The sequence below is a fragment of the Hippopotamus amphibius genome, chromosome 4 (genome assembly GCF_030028045.1).
Source record: "Hippopotamus amphibius kiboko isolate mHipAmp2 chromosome 4, mHipAmp2.hap2, whole genome shotgun sequence".
In the NCBI taxonomy this organism is placed as follows: Eukaryota; Metazoa; Chordata; class Mammalia; order Artiodactyla; family Hippopotamidae; genus Hippopotamus; species Hippopotamus amphibius.
Genome location: NC_080189.1, coordinates 110655892 through 110676525, shown reverse-complemented (window position 1 = coordinate 110676525; position 20634 = coordinate 110655892). Strand labels below are relative to the sequence as shown.

The window sequence follows — 20634 nt, the reverse complement described above, 5'->3', positions numbered from 1 at the left end:
GCTCTGTGTCTCTGGAAGGCGCCAGGATGTGCGGTCTTTGGGAGGCGCATGGGAATGCAGCCTTGCTGGTGACCTTTCCTCCTCTTGCAGCTCCACTGCCCTCTCCAGGGCCGGGCTAGCTCCGGCACCAGCACCTGTACAATCTCAAGACCTAGATCCAGCTGCATCTCTGCAGACACAGCTCCAGAGAGACCCCGCAGCAGATTTGGTGCCGCCACCAGCAGCAGGTCCAGAGCTACAGCCGAGTGCGCAGCCCATTTGGTCGGCAGCTCTGGAGCTGGAGAAGCTTCTAGAGTGGCTCCAGGAGAGCTGGGCCGGCCCGCACCCTTTAACTGCCCGTGGAGCTGGAGATGCCCTGGCAGTTCCCTCAGCACCAGCTCCCCAGCTGCACTGGGCACCAGAGCTGGCCTCCTCTCCCCTCTTAGGGGATCGTTTTTCTGTTTATTTATTTTTCTTTTTTATATTTAATATTTCAGCATTTTATGTGTTAAAATTTAGATTCAATAAAATGTAACCTTTGAATCACTTTAAATTGTGCAATTCAGAAGCCTTAAGTACTTCCCCCAGGCTGTGCCCCCAGGAGCACTAATTGCAGACTAGTTTCAGCTCCCCAAAAGGAAAGCCGGTACCCAAAGCCGTCACTCCCCTTTCCTCCCGTCCCCAAGCACCGGGCAATGGCTCATCTGTTTTATCTAGTGCTTTACCTCGTCTGGATTATTCATAGAAATGAAATCATGTCATAGGTGGCTCTTTGTGTCTGCACACATATTTTAAGAGGGGACTAACTTTTGCTTCTTGTTTTTATTTAAAATAGCACTTTTTATTATTTAAAAGGGAAATCCCAGACGAAACAAAGGTTGTATGTGAAAGTGGAAGCCCTTCTAGTAGACGTGTTCAAAATCTCGGGGTAGAAACTGCTGTTGTGTCACAGGAGGGCCAAAAACAAGGAAAAGACAACTCACCTAGGAGAGCGTTCCCCAGAACCCACAGCCAGAGGAAGGTTAGCATCCCTGTGGCACCAAAAACTCTCTAACATCAATTTCTAAAAAGGGATAGAGAACATACATGCAGTTCAAACAAGAAGTGATGCACGAGGCCTTAAGCAGCAGAGACGCTCACCTCCCTGCTCTGGACGCACACAAGTGCCCCCCCACCCCCCACCCCGACCCTGGAGCACTGGGCACCGGCACTGGTGATGACAGGAGGGAGCAGAGGCCCCGGCTGCTGCCCTGGAGGGACACCCCTCTCAGGAGAACAGATTTCAGGACCTGTCAGAGTCCCACAGGTGTATACCTTTACCAGCGGCAATTTATCCAACATTTATCCAGAACAAATTCGTGCACAGTTTTTCAGAGATCCATTGATGAGACTGCTCATCAGGGCCTACACAGACTCTCCATCGCAGGCCGTGCCCTGGCCCTGGCCCCGCCCCCGCCCCCCCCCTTCTGCATCTTCCTGCAGCTTCTGAGCTGAGCACCCAGCCCTGCCGGCCCAGACACCCAAGGGTGCGACCTGCCTGTCCCCTCTCCCCCCAGGCAGGGAGCCCCTTCCTTGCAGTCAGAAGAGCACATCTGGGGCAGCTCAGTGAGTTACAGGGACGGCCTTCAACATGCTCCATCCAAGTGCTGTTCTCAGCTGCAACGGCAAGACCCTTGAGCTTGTATGAGCAGAGGAGGCCTTCACAGAGCACCGGGGTGGGAGGCTGGGGGGCTCAGGGAAGCTGCCGGAAGGTCAGAGCATCAGGCTCGGGGCTTTGGAGATGGAGCAGTGCTCAGACCGCACCCCAGGCTCCCCAGGAGTGCAGACCCCCGCCAGCCCCGAGCCTGAGCATCAGTCACATGGCTCTGCAGGGCGGGGAGGAGGCAGAGAGCCTCACTCGGGTTGCAGGCGGGTTCGGGGTGGGGGGGGTGGAGGACATGGTCCACATGGTCTGAGACTGTTGGATGAAGCCAGATGAAGCCACAGCCATGTGTGTCTTGTCTGCCCAGGGATGGAGCCCTCCAGGCAGAGGGCATCGGGCCTCAAGGTGGGGAGCTCCAAGCTCTCCCTGGAGGAAGGGGAAGGAAGACCCTGACTGTGCAGTTAGCGGGTGAGGGCAGGGAGCAGTGATGTGGGAAGGCCGCGTGGCTGGGGCCGTGCCGCCTGGTGACTGGGGCACAGGCTCTGAGATCAGACAGACCCCATGACCGGGGAAGGGGTTACTGTTCGAGCCTCAGTTTGCTGGTCTGTGAAGTGGGGCCAGCAGCGCCTCCGATGGTGATATGGAGACAGCTTGAGAGTGACTGCACCCGGGGAGCCCCCACATATGCTCAGAGCTCAGTGGTTACCGGCTCACGGGACGAGGACCTGACAAAGGGCCACCTGCCTGTCCCCGTGGGAGGCACATTCTCAGGCCGTGGGTGCACACTGTGAACTACCAAAGCTGTCCCTCGTGTGTGGCAAGAGGCATCAAAGTGCCTGTCCCCTGTGCCTCAAAGGGGACCCTGGGAAAAAGCAAAGCAGCATTTTGCCCAAGGACATCTCAGCAGCGATGTCTGCAGCACAGGAGGCCCAGGATGGATCTCGGAAAATGACAGCGAAGGATCGTAAGTTCAGCCAGGCGGTGACCAACTCCTTCACTGCTTCCTCCGGATTTCATTGCCCCCCGCCCGCCCGCCCACCCTGCAGCTACTGCCCTGGGAAATGCCTCCTTCTCCATCCCTGCCAGGAAGGACCAACAGAATCAGGGCAGGCCAGCAGACTTGCTCATGTCCTGCCTTGGGCCACGTCAGCTCTCCAGTCCCATGTCATGTTTTTTCCCTTTGTTCTCTTAGAGTGTTGCATCAATCGGCTTTTGCATGTTAACCCACCCTTAGAAGTCCTCCCTGGCTGTGCTGGTAGACCCCTGGGCGTCTGCATGTGGGCGTCTGGGTGGAATCTGTGCTTTCTACCGTTCCATGTGTCTGTCCTGCACCACGAGCGCACTGCCTTGCTTACTGTTGCTAAATTAAAAGTCGGAATATCTAGTATTGTATGTCCCCCAGCTCTGCTCTTCAAGATTGTGCTGACTATTCTTGGCCCTCTGTATTTCTGTTTAAACTTTGAAATTGGCTCATTAGTTTCCACAAAGAGATCCCTCTGAGGCATTTTACAGAGATTGTACTGAATCTATAAATCAGATTGGGGAGAACTGACATTTCCACATTGTACCAAGGGAAAAGACACCGTAACCTAAGAAGGAAAAAGTGATAAATTGGGAAGAAATATTTGCAACTTATATCTCAGGCAAAGGGCCTAACTGCCTCTACCAATAAAGAGACCCTAGAAACTGATGAGAGAACAGCCACACAATACAAAAATGGGCAAAAACATGCTTCACAAAAAACAAACATGCTTCACAAAAAACAAACATAGCCTTAAACTCATGAAAAGTGCTCAGGCTCATATGACAAAATTACTAAATCCGGAAGACTGAAGGTATACTCTGAAGCTGCTGTAGAAACAGAACTTTTATTCACTGTTGATAGGAGTGCACGTTGCCTTCCAATAGAGGCAGCTGGGCTCTATCAAAATACAAATGTATTTACCCTTTGATTCAACAGAGTTCAGGGAACTTACCCCATGGAAACACCTCCACACTTGGCATATGTACACGGTTATTCACTGCAGCCTTCTTCACAAGAGCAAAAGACTGGAAATAACCCGACTCTCAAGCAAGGAGACCGGGGCGAGCATTTTTCTCGGGTTCCCACTGACCAGGATTCGAGGTGCCTGCCTCGCCCCGTTTTCCTCATGGCCCTCATCCTCCCCAGCCCCGCCCTCCCTGGTGCCAGGTTTCCCACTCTGCACCCACAGAAGGAGCCAAGTATCCCCGGCTCCTGGACAGAGTTTCTAGAATCCTCCAGAGCTAGAAGCAGGCCTGTGTGTCAGGCAGAGTCCGGGCATGCGGTGCTTTTACGGCCCCGCTGTTCCGGGGTCAATATTCCTGTCATCCTGGGTCATCTAGGTAGACGTTGGCCCCATCAGCCCCTCCTCCTTCTCAGCTTCCATCACAGCCATGCACCTCTTCAGCCTGGATGTGGACAACAGCCTCGGGGGCTGGGCGGGTGGGGTGCGCCTGTGGTTCCCATGCTCAGACCTCTCTCCGTGCAGACCTCTCCTGAGTGGCTACTTAGAAGACTGGCCAGCTCTGGATGTCCAGGCATCATGTCATGGGCATGCCTGGGAGGCTGAGGCGAATGGCCACCATCTGGAGCTCGACTAGCTCCAAAACCAGGGCAGAGTTAGAGCCAGAGCCAGATACGGAGACAGAACCAGCACCAGGCTGGAGGAAGAGCCAGTTGCAGCACTGGTTCTAACATAAGTGGTTCTAAGCACCACCTCCTGCCCCAGCTGCAGAGCTAGAAACAGCTCCAACATCAGCGCTGGCACCACTGCTGGAGTACGAGCTCTAACACCAGCTCAGAGTTAGAGGCTGCTTTGTCACCGTCTCCTGTGTCAGTTCCTGCCATAGTTGTATCACCGTCTCTCAAGCCCGAAGCAGCTTCCAACAGATTCCAGAATTAGAGCAGTGCCAGGTTAGAACTGGAACCAGCACAGTTTCAGAGGAAGAGTCAGCTCCAGAAGCAGCTCTAGCATCAGTTCCAAGCTGAGCCCGCTGCTGGGCTGGTACCAGTCGCAATGATGGCTTTAGCTCCAGCGTCAGAAGTAGAAAAGCTCGAGTGCCACCACCACCAGTGACTATGGAGCCAGAGGGAGCTGTCATCAGCTTGGGTGCCACCTCCAGCACCTGCTCTAGAGCAATAACCTGCCCCAACACCAATTGCAGAGATAGAGACACTGCGAGTTTCAGAGCTAGAGCCAGCTCCAGCACCAGCTTTAACACCAACACCGAACCTACAGCCAGCTCCGACGCCTGCTCCAGAGCTGGGGTGGTGTAGCCTCTGCGGCAAGAGCCAACTAAAGCACCAGCTCCAGAACCAGAGCCAGATTTGGGGCCACGTCAGTGCCAGCTCATAAGATACAGCTGGCAGCAGCTCCAGAAACAGAGCCTTCCTGTTCATAGTCTGGGAGGGTATCGTTTTTATTTTTTTGTAGCTCTTGTGTCTTTTTTTCATATACTCTATGGCTACCTGTATGTTATGTCATAAAAGTCATAAATAAAGTTTACCTTTTGAAACATTTTAAATTGTACACTTCAGCATCACTGACTGCACTCACTATACAGCGCATATCACTGCCACCCAGTTCCAGAACATTCTATCACCCCAAACCTGCACCTATTAAACAGTCACTCCCCATTCCCCAACCCCCCCGCTCCCTGGAAACCACTAATCTGCTGCCTGTGTTTCATTTACATTCTATTCAGGTCTTTGTACAAGAGGTATCATACAATATGCGGCATTTTGTGAAGGGTTCCTTTCACTTGGCATGTTTTCAAGGTTCATCCACACTGTAGCAGGTATCAACACCTCGTTCCTTTCACGACTGAATATTATGTCATTGTATGTCTAGATGACATTTTGCTTATCCAGTCATGTGATGGAGATTTGGGTTTCCGTTTTTCAGATATGAGCAACACTGCTATCAGTACTTGCACACAGGTATTTGTTTGAATCCCTGTATACAATTCTTCTGGCATATACCTGGGAGTGGCATTGCTGGGTGAAATGGTGAAGCCATGCTAAACTTTTTGAGGAACTGCCAAATTGTTTTCAACAGCAACGGCACCATTTTGCATAGTCTCCAGCAATGTACGAGGCTGCAAATTCCTCGACATCCTCTCCAACAGGTGTTATTTCCTGCTTTTAAACAATAACCTTCCCAGCAGGTGTGGTGTGGTATCTCATTGTGGTTTTAATTTGCATTTCCCTGATGACTAAGGATGTTGGTCATGTTTCCATATACTTATTGGCCACTTGTGTATCTTCTATGGAGAAGTGTGTATTCAAGTCCTTCCCTCATTTTTAATTGGACTGCTTTTGTTGTTGAATTATACGAATTCTTTATACATTCTGGACACATGACCCTTCTCATATTTGTGATTTGCAAATATTTTCCTTCCATTCAGTGCGTTGTCTTCAATCTCTTGAGAATGTCCTCGCATGCAAAATAGTTTTAAATTTTGATGAGGCCCAATTTATCAGTCTTTTCTTTTGTTGCTTTTGCCTTTGGTGTCATATATAAGAAACCTTTGCTAAATCAGTGGTCATGAAGATTTGCCCTTATTTTTTTTCTGAGAGTACTATTCTTTCAACTCCTAAATTTAGATTTTTGAGTCACTTTAAGTTAACGTTTTGTATGGTGTTAGGTAACACCCCAACTGCACTCTTTTGCATGTGGATGTCCAGTTTTCACAGCACCATTTGTTGAGAAGACTGTGTCTCATTTGATGACCCTGCTGCACATCTGGAAAATCAGTGGACTGTACATGTATAGATTTATTTCTTGACTTTTAATTCTATTCCATCGACCTGTTTGTGTTGATCTTTTTGAAGCACTGCTGAAAATGTTTACTGGTTCTAACAGGTAATTTTTTGTTTTTATTCTATGCAGAAGCTCAACAGAGATACTTTTCCCTTCCTTTTCAATATTGGTGTCTTCTTTCTTTATCTTACCTAATTGCTCTGACAACTTCTATGACCATGTTGAAGCGAAGTGATGGGAGCAGGCATTCTTGTCTTGCTCCTGATCTCAGGGAGAAAACTTTAGGTCTTTCATCACAGAGTATTATGGCAGACTTGAGTTTTTCAGAAATACTCTTTGTCGTGTTGAGAAAGTCATCTTCTATTTTACTGAGCTCTTATCATGAAAGTTTCTTGTATTTTGTCATATGCTTTCTTTTCACCAATTGAGATGATCATGTAGTTTTATTCCTTCATTCTACATAAGCAGTATTATGTTGACAGTTTTAACCATCTTGAGCAATGCTTTCATTCCTTGAATAAACTGCATTTGTCATGATGTATGTTCCTTTCAATATACTGTTGACTTCTGTTTGCTAGTATTTTGTTAAGGATTCTTGCATTTCTATTCATAATGGATTTTGGCCTGTAGTTTTCTTTTCTTGTGAGGTCTTTGTCTTTGGTATCAGGGTAGAATGCTGGCATCATAGATTGACTGTTCCTTCCGCCTGTATCTTTTTTTTTTGGGGGGGGGGTAGGTATCTGAGAATGATTGGTGTCATATCTTCTTATATACTTCAGCTAATTCACCAGAGAAGTGATCTGATTCTCTGCTTTTCTTGGTTGAGAAGTTTCTGATAACTGACTCAATCCTGTTATGAGGGACCCCTCTTTAGAGTTTTCATTTCTTCTTGAGTCAGTTTTGGTAGTTTCCAACTTCTAGGAATTTGTCCCTTTCCTCAAGCTTAACCAATTTCTTATCCTGCAATTGCTCCTAACGCTCTCTTACAATCCCTTCCCTTTATGCAGTCAATAATAATGTCCCACCGCTTTTGTAATTGGAGTCTTTTCTCTTTTTAAAGTCAATCTAGCTAAGACAGAGGGCTGACCATATGAGGTCACAGCAGGAAGGCTGTCAACTGTAAGGCAGGGAGTGTGGCCTCAGAATGAAACCAACCCTGCTGACACTTCGATCTAAGAATTCTAGCCTCCAGAACTATGAGAAATACATTTTTTATTTTATTTTTATTTTTATTTTTATTTTTATTTTTATTTACCACTTAGTCTGTGGTATTTTTTTTTATGGCAGCCCTAGCAAACTAATACAGTCAGCATATCCTACAACCTCTGTATCCCACAGGGGGAAAAAAAGGTAAAAAAGCAATGACTGGAGAGGATTAAGATGGTGGAGTAGGAGGACGTGTGCTCACTCCCTCTTGCAAGAGCACCAGAATTACAACTAATTGCTGAACAATGATCAACAGAAAGACACTGGAACTCACCAAAAAGACAGCCCACATCCAGAGACAAAGGAGAAGCCACAATGAGACGGTAGGAGGGGTGCAATCGCGTTAAAATCAAATCTCATAAATGCTGGGTGGGTGAATCACAAACTGGAGAACAGTTATACTGCAGAAGTCCACCCACTAAAGTGAGGGTTCTGAGCCCCACATCAAGCTTCCCAACCTGGGAGTCCAGCAACGGGAGGAGGAATCCCCAGAGAATCAGACTCTGAAAGCCAGCGGGATTTGATTGCAGGACCTCCACAGGACTTGTGGAAACAGAGACTCCGCTCTTGGAGGGCACACAAAAAAATGTGCTCACCAGGACCCAGGGGGTAGGAGCAGTGACCCCATAGGAGACTGAACCAAACCTACCTGCTGGTGTTGGACGGTTGCCTGCAGAGGTGGAGGGCAGCTGTGGCTCATCAAGGAGGCAGGGGCACTGGCAGCAGGGGTTTTGGGAAGTGCTTATTGGTGTGAGCCCTCCCAGAGTCCTGCCATTAGCCCCACCAAAAAGCCTGTGGGCTCCAGTGCTAGGTGGCCTCAGGCCAAACAACCAACAAGGTGTGAACACAGCCCTACCCATTAGCAGACAAGCAGATTAAAGTTTTACTGAGCTCCGCCCACCAAATCAGATTAAAGCTTTACTGAGCCCCGCCCACCCAGCCCTACCCACCATCAGTGCCTCCCAACAGGAAGCACCCACGAGCCTCCTAGATAGCTTCCTCCACAAGAGGGCAGACAGCAGAATCAAGCAGTATCAGCAGTATTTCATCTTGTGGAACTGAAAGCCACAGCCACAGAAAGATAGAGAAAATGAAAAAGCAGAGGACTTTGTACCAGATGAAGGGACAGGATAAAGCCCCCAAAAAACAACTAAATGAAGAGGAGATAGGCACCCTTCCAGAAAAAGAATTCAGAATAATGATAGTGAAGATGATCCAGGACTTTGAAAAAAGACTGGATGCAAAGATCAAAAAGTTTACCAAAGACCTAGAAGAATTAAAGAGCAAACAAACAGAGATATGCAACACGATAACTGAAATGAAAAATACAGTAGAAGGAACCAATAGCAGATTAACTGAGGCAGAAGGGCGAATAAGTGACCTGGAAGACAGAATGGTGATCATCACTGATGCAGAAAAGAATAAAGAAAAAAGAATGAAAAGAACTGAAGACAGCCTAAGATACCTCTGGGACAATGTTAAATGCACCAACATTCGCATTATAGGGGTCCCAGAAGGAGACGAGAGAGAAAGGACCCGAGAAAATATTGGAAGAGATTATAGTTGAAAACTTCCCTGACATGGGAAAGGAAATAGCTACCCAAGTCTGGGAAGCGCAGAGAGTCCCAGGCAGGATAAACCCAAGGAGAAACATGCCAAGACATATATTAGTCAAGTTGATGAAAATTAAAAACAGAGAAAAATTATTAAAAGCAACAAGGGAAAAATGACAAATAACACACAAGGGAACTCCCATCAGGGTAACAGCTGATTTCTCGGCAGAAACTCTGCAAGCCAGAAGGGAGTGGCACGATATATTTAAAGTGATGAAAGGGAAGAAGCTACAACCAAGAATACTCTACCCAGCAAGGATCTCATTCAGATTCAATGGAGAAATCAAAAGCTTTACAGACAATCAAAAGCTTTACGGACAAGCAACAGCTAAGAGAATTCAGCACCACCAAACCAGCCCTATAACAAATGCTAAAGGAACTTCTCTAAGTGGGAAACACAAGAGAAGGACCTACAGAAACAAAAACAAAACAATTAAGAAAATGGTAATAGGAACATACATATCGATAATTACCTTGAATGTAAATGGACTAAATGCACCAACCAGAAGACACAGACTGGCTGAATGGATACAAAAACAAGACCCATATATATGCTGTCTACAAGAGACCGACTTCAGACCTAGGCACACATAGAGACGGAAAGTGAGGGGATGGAAAAAAATATTCCATGCAAATGGAAATCAAAAGAAAGCTGGAGTAGCAATACTCATATCAGATAAAATCGACTTTAAAATAAAAAATGTTACAAGAGGCCCCTCCTGGGCTGTGTGGGCTGGGCAGCCATTTTGGGAAGAGCTTTGTTATGGTTGTGGGCTCTATACCTCTGCCGGATCAGGAAGCTGGGGACGCGCCCTCAGACGCCACGACTGGTCCCTAGCTGTAGCCCCACCGCTGCCCATGATAGATTCCTGTGGCCTTTAAAATGATGGAATAATGATGGATATGGACCCAAAGTGAATTCTCTACTGAAGCAGAAGATTCCTATTAACTTCACATTAACTCAATTTAGTCTTCAGGAAGGGGCAGAACAAGTGAAATACAGAAAACTCAAGAGAAGAAAACCTCACTTTGGAACTTTCTCCATGACTGTTCCCTAAACCCTGTCTTTCTACTTGTTTTAATTTTGCTGTGAATTTATAAATAGTGAAGACCAAAGAAATAGAAGAAACATTTGGGAGCTTTATACCAAGAATTTTGCCTTGAGAGCTGCTATTCTTCAGAGGGAAAAGCATATCAAGTTCCTTTCTGATTTGTTTTTTTTTTAACAAGGTTTCTTATGTCCTTAGATTTTAAAGGATAAGAGAAATATAAATACATACCTGCACACAATTTTTAGCAGCTGTGTAAGAATAATGAGATTTGTAAATTAAGGGCTTTGTAATGTGGATGTTTTGCTACTAGAGCTGACTACCCAGAAGATCTTTTATAACTCTTCAGTATTTTATTTTTGATCTATCACTTCAATGACATTATTTGCCCAAACAAAAGTCTATCTGTCTTTCTAAGCTATGACCTTGTTATGAACAGTGTTTGCATGCAGTGTGAAAATGTCCGTGTATTATCTAAGCAACATCGTAGTGCCATCACTGAAGGAAGTTGAATGAGGTGAACACTAATACAGCTCTTTCCCCTTCCCCCCATTTTTTAAGTGTAACAAATACTTTTTATGTTCCCCTCCCCCTTCCCCTTTCCCCTTCCCCCTTTTGGAAACGTGTCAGGAACTAGATAGTTTAAGATGAGCAATTGAGGGGACTGAGAGATTGATCCACACAGAGCCTGGATTCTTTGTGCTTCATCATAAGGCGTGCTGCTGGCCAGCCTAATTAAGTACCCTTTTAACAAGAGAACCTTGTGGAAATCCAGCTGGCAGACTCAAGGAGTTCAGGAAACAGGACCGCAGAGGTTACACTCTGGGATCCTGGCCATGAGGTTGGATGCCTCACCTTATTGAAAAGAGACACTGGACCTAAATGGCGCAGCATGACTTTGTTCCTGCTTGGCTAAATTTCTCAACACCACAGTCAGCTAAGTCACCTACAGCCACCTTCGAAAAACATAGAGAGCACCTATCCCGAGGAGATGGTAGATTTGGAGTAAGCCGTCGTCGACATAATTCCTCTGATGGCTTTTTTAACAATGGACCTCTATGAACGACAGGAGATTCCTGACACCAGCCCTCCCTGTTCCGCCATGATTCTGTGGACTCTGGTGTCTCTAAGGGAGCATATGCTGGAATCACAGGGAACCCATCTGGTTGGCACAGCTCTTCCCGAGGTCATGATGGCACGAGCCAGCGTAGTGGGGGTGGCACAGGGAACCAGCGCCACTGGAATGGCAGCTTCCATTCCCGGAAAGGCTGTACCTTTCAGGAAAAGCCACCTACAGAGATTAGGGAAGAGAAGAAAGATGATAAAGTGGAAAAGTTGCAGTTTGAAGAGGGAGACTTTCCTTCTTTGAATCCAGAAGCTGGCAAACAGAATCAGCCATGCAGGCCTATTGGGACTCCTGGAGTGTGGGAAAACCCACCTAGTGCCAAGCAGCCCTCCAAAATGCTAGTCATCAAAAAAGTTTCCAAAGAAGATCCTGCTGCTGCCTTCTCTGCTGCATTCACCTCACCAGGGTCTCACCATGCAAATGGAAAGAAATCGTCAACCATGGTTCCCAGTGTCTATAAGAACATGGTTCCTAAGCCTGTACTACCTCCATGCAAGCACAGTGTGTGGAAAGCTAACAGAATGGAACACAAATCAGGATCCCTTTCCTCTAGCCGGGAGTCTGCTTTTACCAGTCCAATCTCTGTTACCAAACCAGTAGTACTGGCTGGTGGTATAGTTCTAAGCTCTCCCAAAGAGAGCCCCACCAGCACCACTCCTCCAATTGAGATCAGCTCCTCTCGTCTGACCAAGTTGACCCGCCGAACTACTGACAGGAAGAGCGAGTTCCTGAAGACACTGAAGGATGACCGAAATGGAGACTTCTCAGAGAGCAGAGACTGTGAGAAGCTAGAGGATTCAGAGGACAACAGCACACCTGAACCAAAGGAAAACAGAGAGGAAGGCTGTCATCAGAATGGTCTTGCTTTCCCCGTAGAAGACGAAGGGGAGGTCCTCTCTCACTCTTTGGAAGCAGAGCACAGGTTATTGAAAGCAATGGGATGGCAGGAGTATCCTGAAAATGATGAGACTTGCCTTCCCCTCACAGAGGATGAGCTCAAAGAGTTCCACATGAAGACAGAGCAGCTGGGAAGAAATGGCTTTGGGAAGAACGGCTTCTTGCAGAGCCGAAGTTCCAGCCTGTTCTCCCCTTGCAGAAGCACTCGTAAAGCAGAGTTTGAAGACTCAGACATAGAAACAAGTAGCAGTGAAACATCTGATGACGATGCCTGGAAGCAGGCATATAAATGCTTACAGATAAAGTTGACCCAGTAAACTCAGCTTGTGTGTTTAGGGGTTATACAGAAGAAATTGTTCTTTTCCTTTTCCTTTTCTTATGTTGTTGCTGAATACTTCATGCACAAGGGAAATAATCATATCCCAAAGAGAGAGCGAGCGATTGGCTTGTTTAGCTTTTGTTGTTGTTCTTCCCTGTTATCTGCTTAATAGAACTTTGTGTGGTGGGAAAGATTTTAAAAACACACACACATACACACAGTACATATGGGGCGATGCACAGGTGGGAGCTGGCAGTGCAGAGAGGAGACACTGGTCTGCAGCAACAGCTTCTACTACCAGCCCTTGGGGCACTCACCCCTGTGCTCAAGCAATCATTGTCAATGACAAAGTGACTATTGAAGTTATAATTGTATTAAATTAATGCTAATAATTTGGATATTTTATTTTATTTCTGGCTGCTCGGGTAATGTTAGCCCTTAACCAAGCATATGTGGTTTTATTCCCTTTTTTTTTTTTTTTTCCTTTCTGGGTACAGCTGTAAAATATTTGGATATAGGAAATGTTGTGTTATTCTTGCAGCCTTGATATTCAGGGTGGATTGTAAAATATACATTTCTGTGAGATTTCAAAGATTAAGATTATTTTGATAACATTATTTACAGATTTAAAAGATGTGGTTATCACAAGTCTGTTGAGGGGAAAACTACTGCATAAAATAACCAACTTGGAATAAATATTTTGCATCAGTTAAAAAAAAATGTCACAAGAGAGAAGAAAGGATATTACATAAAGATCAAGGGATCAATCCAAGAAGAGGAGATAACAATTATAAATATATATGAACCCAATATAGGAGCACCTCAGTACATAAGGCAAATGCTAACAACTATGAAAGAGGAAATGCAACGCAGAAATAGACACAGGTGTAGAGAACAAACACATGGAGAGCAAGTGGGGAAAGCAGGGAGGGTTGGGGGGGAATGAATTGTGAGATTGGGATACCAAATTGTACACTCTAAATATATGCTCTTTATTGTCTGTTAACTGTATCTCAATAAAAGTTCTTAAAAAAAAATAAAGTCAATCTAGCTAAATATTTGCCAATTTTGTAAATCTTCTCAAGAAGGAATTTGTTTTCTTTGTTTTTTCTTCAAATACTCATCTGTTCTCTATTCCATTTATCTTGCTCTAATCTTTATTTCCTTCCTCCTGCTAACTCTAGGTTTCCTTTCTTCTTCTTTTCCTAGGTCACCAAGGTCATCTTCTAACCAGCCTGGCACTGGCAGGCACCGAGCCGTGCTTCCCAGAGTTTGGGTGGTCAGATAGGTAAGTACTTACAGACTGCAGTAGACCGAGCTATCTGGGCACTTTCTGCCCAACTACCAGCCCAAGCTACTCTCAGATTCCACTTTTACCCTGAAATTCTCCTGCTGCTGAGAACATACAGAGTGTCATATATGAGAAATGAGTGGTCTACTCGCTGACCTACCTCCACAGACCACTCACAGCCTTGGATGCCTTCTGCTCTGTGGGATCCAAAGACCAGCTCAGTTTTGCCCAGGAGCACTGCCATGGGCGTGCAGGCGTGCCCACCGCCATCACTGTCCTCCGAGGACTTCTCTCATATGTCCCCAGGGGTGGGTCACTGCCACCTGTGCCCACAGGCACCCCAGAGCACCACCCCTGCATGGCTCTGACCACTCAAAGCCAGCCTTCCATTCAGCCACAAGGGCCCCATCGAAGAGCCAGACCAGCGGCAACTCCAAGTCCACAGAACCCCAGGACCCCAAGTCCTGTGAGCATTACAGATGCAGCCCTCCCTCAGCAGAGTTCAGGGAGCACTCAGGTGGCTCCTCTGGGTCCAAAGTGAAGGAAATGATGAGAGCTTTGTCTTCAGGTCCTCTGATGGCCGAGAAAAGAAGCTGAGCACCTGCCTCTTCTCCCTGATGGCACTTCTGCAGCCCTTTCCAGTACTCCCCAAAGCTGCACCCTGGCATGGGGTGCCCTGCAGAGTCCAGGGCTTCTGCTGACCTTGCCATCCCCCACTGTTCTGGGAGCCAACCTCCTCAAAGTCCCCCCAGATCTCATCAGCTCAGCCTCCAGCAGCATCCCCTCCTTTTCAGCGTGGTCTCCCGGGACTGCTGCATGCAGCCACCAGCCCGGTGTCTCGGGGTCTGCAGGCACGGCTCCAGCAGGCAGACGACGCGGCCCCGTCCCCGGCCTGGAGCAGGATGACATGTACCAGAGCCCCCTGGTCATCTGGACAGGTGGGGCATCCCCTTGGCCCCCTCGCTCAGATCCTCTGGGCACAGACCTCTCCTGAACAGGTGCTTGGACAAGCAGCCAGCTCTGGCCCTTCAGGCAGCACAGCCCGTCCTGAGAGGACACACGCTGGCCCCCCGCTGCAGCGTCAGGACACGGAGGCGGTCTCCCCAGTGTGCCTGGGGATCCGTGCTTTGGTGGGCTGTCGGGGGGGGGGGGGGCGGGGATGACAGGCCCATTAAGCTCACTCCACCTCTGAGATGCTGTGGCTCTCATCAGAGTACCTGGATGGTGTCTCCTGCCCACTCCTGACCTGCAGTGGCCCCTGACTCCTCAGATACCTGTGTGATCGAATCCAGAGGACCTCCCCGGCGTGCCCTGTCCCCCCACCCCAGCCTCCCTAGAGCCTTCCTCAGCCAGGGACCCGCCGCCCTTGCCTCCTCACAGCCCCAGCCTGCAGTGCCCCTCCCCAGACTCCCCCATCCACGAGGGACTCACCTCCGAGCCCGGGCTCAGGGGTCACCTCTTGGGCTCCTGGGCACAGCACGGCCTTTGGGATCAGACTGACCTGGGGTACCGGGCAGGCTTTGTCGTGACTTCCCGGAGTCTGGGTTTGGCTGGGCTTGGTCAGAGCTGCGTGACCTTGGGCATCGGTGCCATGGCTCATCTATAAATTGGGGTGAACTGAGTGCCCAGGAGGGGCTCCCTAATAACAGGAATGACCCCCAACACTCTCAGCCCTCATCCTGGGGCCACCTCCTCTGGGGGCTCCCTCCAGCCCCTCCTACAGCAGCCAGGGCCGTGGCCAGGGCCAGGCTGGACCCGGTGCACGTCTCGGGTCCTGCCAGAGACAGAGAAGCGGGTGTAGAGGAGGAGGGGGAAGGCAGCCTGATCTCCTCCCGCCCAAGCCCATGTCCATGCCACCTCCAGGCCCCCTGAGCAGCCATGCACCGAGCTGGCCCCTGGGGAAGGGGCTGGGACCAGGACAGCAGCATGTGTGGGACTGGGGGGGGGGGTATTCCATGACTTTCACATCCCCAAGTCTCCAGGCAGCCTGACTGGAGTGGGGTGACCCATGGGTCCCAGGAGTTGTGGGGTCGCAGAGCAGCGGCCTTTGGGGCTGTGCGGTAATGGCAGGGCTGGGAGCCTTAGATGCACCAGACAGGTGTGTGACTAGGTGGGGGTCTTGTGCCTGCACTGTCCGGGGCCGCGTGCACCCTGGGCAGTGGTCTTGGACACGAGGCCGGCCGCCCCATGTTGACTCCTCACATGGGAGGGGGGCCCCTGCACCCCCTATAGCCATCCAGGGGACTGGGGGCCAGGAGCCTGGCTCTGTCCACACTGAGTGGGGCCTCACACAGTTCCGTGTCTATCCCCTCCTGGAACAATCCAGAAGCTGAGACCGGGAGAGTCAGGGACTGGCCCAGAGCCCAAGATGTGGGCAGAGCCCAGAGAAGGGAGGGTTCAGTACCCCAAGGCCAGGGTTTGCTTTGGGAATGAGAGCCCCCAAGATCCTGGGGGACCCCCTGCGCACCCCTCCCATGCGCAGCCCCTTCCTCAGGGCATCCCCACGCAGATACAGGTGTGGTGCGTGCGTGACCACACGTCTCCTCCCCATCCGTCTATATGCTTGGGAATGCAGAGTACATGTTTGCAGATGTGAGAAACTTAGCAGCGTTTCCTGTGGACTGGAGCGATGAGGTAAATGATGTAATTAAAAACATTCTGGACGTCAAGTGAGATTATTTTTACAACACACAGCTTTTTAAAATTTCAAAAACAGTTTATACATTGAAGCAATGTGAGAAAAGGCATTTAAAATATTTCAACAGGTGAAAAATGCAGGGCTAATTTTTGTTTTAACAGACATCCCTGTAGACGCAATTATTTTCCTGCTGATTGTCTACGGATGCAGTGCCGAGACCAGCTTGGCAGCTCGGAGCGAACGATGGGTGCCGCAATCTTAAAGAAACATAAACACAGATTTAAGAGAAAGATGGGACCAGGGGACTCAAAACCTCTAGGATCAAGAGCCCCGATGATTCATCCCACATTGCTTTTATTGAGCTCTCCGCATTCAGGAAGTTAGATAGCATAAGGTTCTCACACTCCCAGTTCCATCCCACAATCAATGTTTTCTTTGAAGTAACCAAATTTCTTTCTGTACATCTTTTTGTACAGAGGGCCTCACATAATTGGGGGCTGTGGTCTTTGCAGAAGGACAATCAGTGCGTGTGCAAGCAGCATTCTAACATGCGCTGACCCGGCATTCCTAAGTCCACACCCTTAGCTCCTCCGCTGCTCAAGCAGGACGTCCTGCACCCAGTTGCTCAGCCCACGTATTTTAATTACTTTTAGCCATATTTTCTGTTACAATGCAGAGAAAAATTCACAAATTGTAAATTATGTAGATTGCCATTTAGAATGTGCTTCACCTGAGCTTGGGAAATATTTCGTGACTCTGTAGAGATGGGTTAATTTTGTAAATATAACTGAGGAAAAACAACCGAATGATAAAAAGGAGAGTTATCTATTAGTCGAGAGCAGTTACCCATTAGTTGAGTTCCTGTTAGTAATACTCATACAGAACCGCAGTCTTGGGAACCACGTTAGAATTCCTTTGGCTCTCCTGCCCTCTAGTGGTCATTTGTCAACATGCAGACAAAGTGTATTGTTTTAGGTGCACTAGGTGAACCCCTAGAAATTATTAATACAACCCAGGTGTGGGAATCAGGTTCCCCATTTTGGAGATCTGAGGAACCTGAGAAATTTTATGACTTGGCTTCCTCATTTCTGCAACATAATCACCATATCTCGATTACATACTCCCTTTAGATTGCTCACTGAAAATCGAATGCTGGCATCTCTTGACTATTTGACTTAATAAATTATCCAAAGCTGCAGTAATTTTCTGGAATTGTTTTACATATATAGTATAGCCTTAGATCTTATCACTATTGTATAAAGGCTGTTTTGCACATAAGTAAGTTAAACACTAAAATGTACTTACACCGCTTCCTACTATCAGGAAGTCCGTTACACACTGTAGTTTTTATTCCCCATAACTCCCCCATACACCTTGGGACGTACACGCTGTATCATTCTGATTTCATGAGGAAGCAAGGTGATACCGAGGGGGGCTGAGAAGACTTAGGAAGTGGTACATCCCGGGGCCTGAAAGACTGAGTTTTGTGCCATGACATTCTTTTAAGAAATCCATATAGTTAATTAATTTTGAACAGATTTTAAATTACTTAGCCAGATTAAGCTGGTGGTGTTTTAACATATCAGTATGTTTAGAGTGCATCGTATCCTTTCATACGCTAATGTATGCCAGCCTCAAAGACCTCCGTTCTTCTATACAGTTTAAGAACCAGGCCGCGCGACTTTAGAGAAGGCGAGTTTTTAAACCCTCATCGCTAGGAGCTCCCGAGGATGGGGAAAGCCTGTTATCTGCCCGCCACACGCTCAGCGCCTGGGCCAGTCCTGCCGCAGCGCGGGCCTCCCGAGGGAAACGTGTGCGGGTTGGGGAAACGCGTCCGCAGAGCAAGGATGCGCCCTTCCTCTGTTCACGAAGCGCTGTCCGGGAAAGAAAGGGACCAAACCCTGGGGGGAGAGGGAGCACCCTTCCCTTTGTTCGCCAGTCACTTACTGTGCGTGCAGTGTGTGACATGAAACACATCTTTTGCTACGCGAAAAACCAAGAGACACAGCTCCTGCCCTCAGGAGCCCCACACGCGTTGGGATGAGGAGGGGAAGCCGAGCGGACGGGGGGGGGGAACTTCCCCGGGAACTGAGACGAGCGCGGACCTGACAGTGTTGAAGGAATCAGTAGAGGTAGGCAGGACACCGAGGCTTGTAATACAGGAAGCAATGTTTATTGTACCGGTATAGGCCCAGTGGACTCACATCCAAAGACTGAGCCCCGAAACAAAGAAAAGTTTCCCCTTTTATAAACCAGTTCCCGCGCTTTTTGAGAGCCTATAGCTATGTTTATCTAGGCAGGGGCAAGGTACAGAGGCCAGAGTGCAGATGTCAGGTTTTCCCTTATCTCCTTGACTCAGATGTCTGGGCTGTTTATGGCAGGATCTCTGTAAAAGAGGCCAGAAGTTACTTATTCCCTGAGGCTTGCATTCTCTTCTGTTTGCCTCTCTTCCTTCCCTGCTTTTGTTATTAATCTGCCTCAACAGCAGGGCTGCCCAGCCTGCGGCTCCGGCGCCGGCTGGCCTGGCGCGGGAAAGGGGCCCACAACCCCAGAGGCTTCAGCGCGCCGCGCAGCAGCGGACGGAACAAACGGACGTGACCCGCGAGGACAGCCCCGCCCCGCGCCCCCACGAAGCGGAGGGCCCGTTCTCCCCGGGAACGCCGCCGCAGCCGCCGCAGCGCCCGACTCCCCGCCGACACCGCGCGGCGTGAAAGGGCCTCTCCCTCGGGACTCGTCCCCACGGGACCCGGACGGGCGGCGGCCCGCTTCCCGACAGTACAAACAGACCGCGGGCCCCCTCCCTGCTTCCCTTCCGGCCACGCACACGGCGGCCCTACCTCCGCCTCCTTCTCAGGCCCCGCCGCGTCGACCTGCCCGCGCGGGAGAGGCCTCGGCCGCCCCGGTGCCGCCGGCAACAGCGCCACCATGTTGGGGGGGGGGGTGGGGGAGAGGCGGGCGGAAGTAGTGTCCCCGAAAAGCCGTAAAGCGCGCCCCTCTTCCGGTTAACGACAGCCACGACGGGCGCGCCTTCCGTCCGCCGTCGGGTGAGCAGCCGCGCCGCCGCCGCACTCCCGGTCGCCGAGGGTCCTCTGTGGTTCTGGACCATCGTGGTGGTGGTGGTGGTGGTGGGCATCGCCGCCCTCTTCGCCTTGGACCATGTTCAAGAAGTTCGACGAGAAGGAACACGTGTCCCACTGCATCCAGCTGAAGACGTCGGCGATCAAGGGCATCAAGAGCCAGCTGGCGGAGCAGTTTCCGGGCATCGAGCCGTGGCTGGGCCAGATGATGCCCCGGAGGGAGCCGGTGAAGCTCGTGCGCTGCCACGAGCACATCGAGATCCTCGCGGCCCGCGGCGAGCTGCTATTCTTCCGGCAGCGCGAGGGCCCCTTCTACCCGACGCTGCGGCTGCTGCACCAGTACCCGTTCCTGCTGCCGCGCCAGCAGGTGGACAAGGGCGCCATCAAGTTCGTGCTCAGCGGCGCGCACGTCATGTGCCCGGGGCTCACGTCGGCGGGCGCGCAGCTGCTCCCCGCCGCGGCGCGCACGCCCGTGGCCATCACGGCCGAGGGCAAGCAGCACGCGCTGTGCGTGGGCGTCATGAGGCTGTCGGCCGAGGAGATCGGCAGGGTCAACAAGGGCGTGGGCATCGAGAACGTGCACTACCTGAACGACGGGCTGTGGCACATGAAGGCGCACAAGTGAGCCCCGTGGCGGGGGGCGGGGGCGGCGGCGGCGGGAGAGACCCAGTAAAGCCTTGCCGCTCTTCCCGGTGTCCGTGCGCTTGTCCTCGGGCGTGCGCGCGCGCGCGTCCCCCGGCGGGGCGGTTGCCGCTGCTGCCGCGCCTGTCTAGGCGGACGTCGGTTCCAACATGCGGATGCGCGCGCGCTCAGCAACACGGGTCTCAGAGGCGAGAGCGCGCTGTTGCTCGCCGGACCGCGGTTGTGCGTGCAGACCTGGGGACAGAAAACGACGGAGGAGAGGCCCCAAACAACCCCATCCACACGCGCGCCTGAGGGACGAGTGCTAGGAACAGAAAGTCCTGTAAAAAGCACGCAGCGCACGGGACGGGTCGTCCACCCGGCAAGCGTCA

The 20634-nt window shown here is 50.1% G+C and overlaps 2 protein-coding genes across 2 annotated transcripts; both read left to right on the top strand.

Moving 5' to 3' along the window:
* Positions 1 to 10909: 10909 nt before the first annotated feature.
* On the top strand, positions 10910 to 12613 carry LOC130851924 (vasculin-like protein 1). The gene is given in 1 exon segment (XM_057732593.1): positions 10910 to 12613. A coding segment is annotated over 1 exon segment (1458 nt). The 5' UTR covers positions 10910 to 11155.
* A 7087-nt stretch (positions 12614 to 19700) lies between these two features.
* Positions 19701 to 20387, top strand: LOC130852360 (malignant T-cell-amplified sequence 1-like). The gene has a single exon (XM_057733310.1). The coding sequence runs from the start codon at positions 19701 to 19703 to the stop codon at positions 20244 to 20246; it is 546 nt and encodes a 181-aa protein (XP_057589293.1). The 3' UTR covers positions 20247 to 20387.
* Positions 20388 to 20634: the final 247 nt, after the last annotated feature.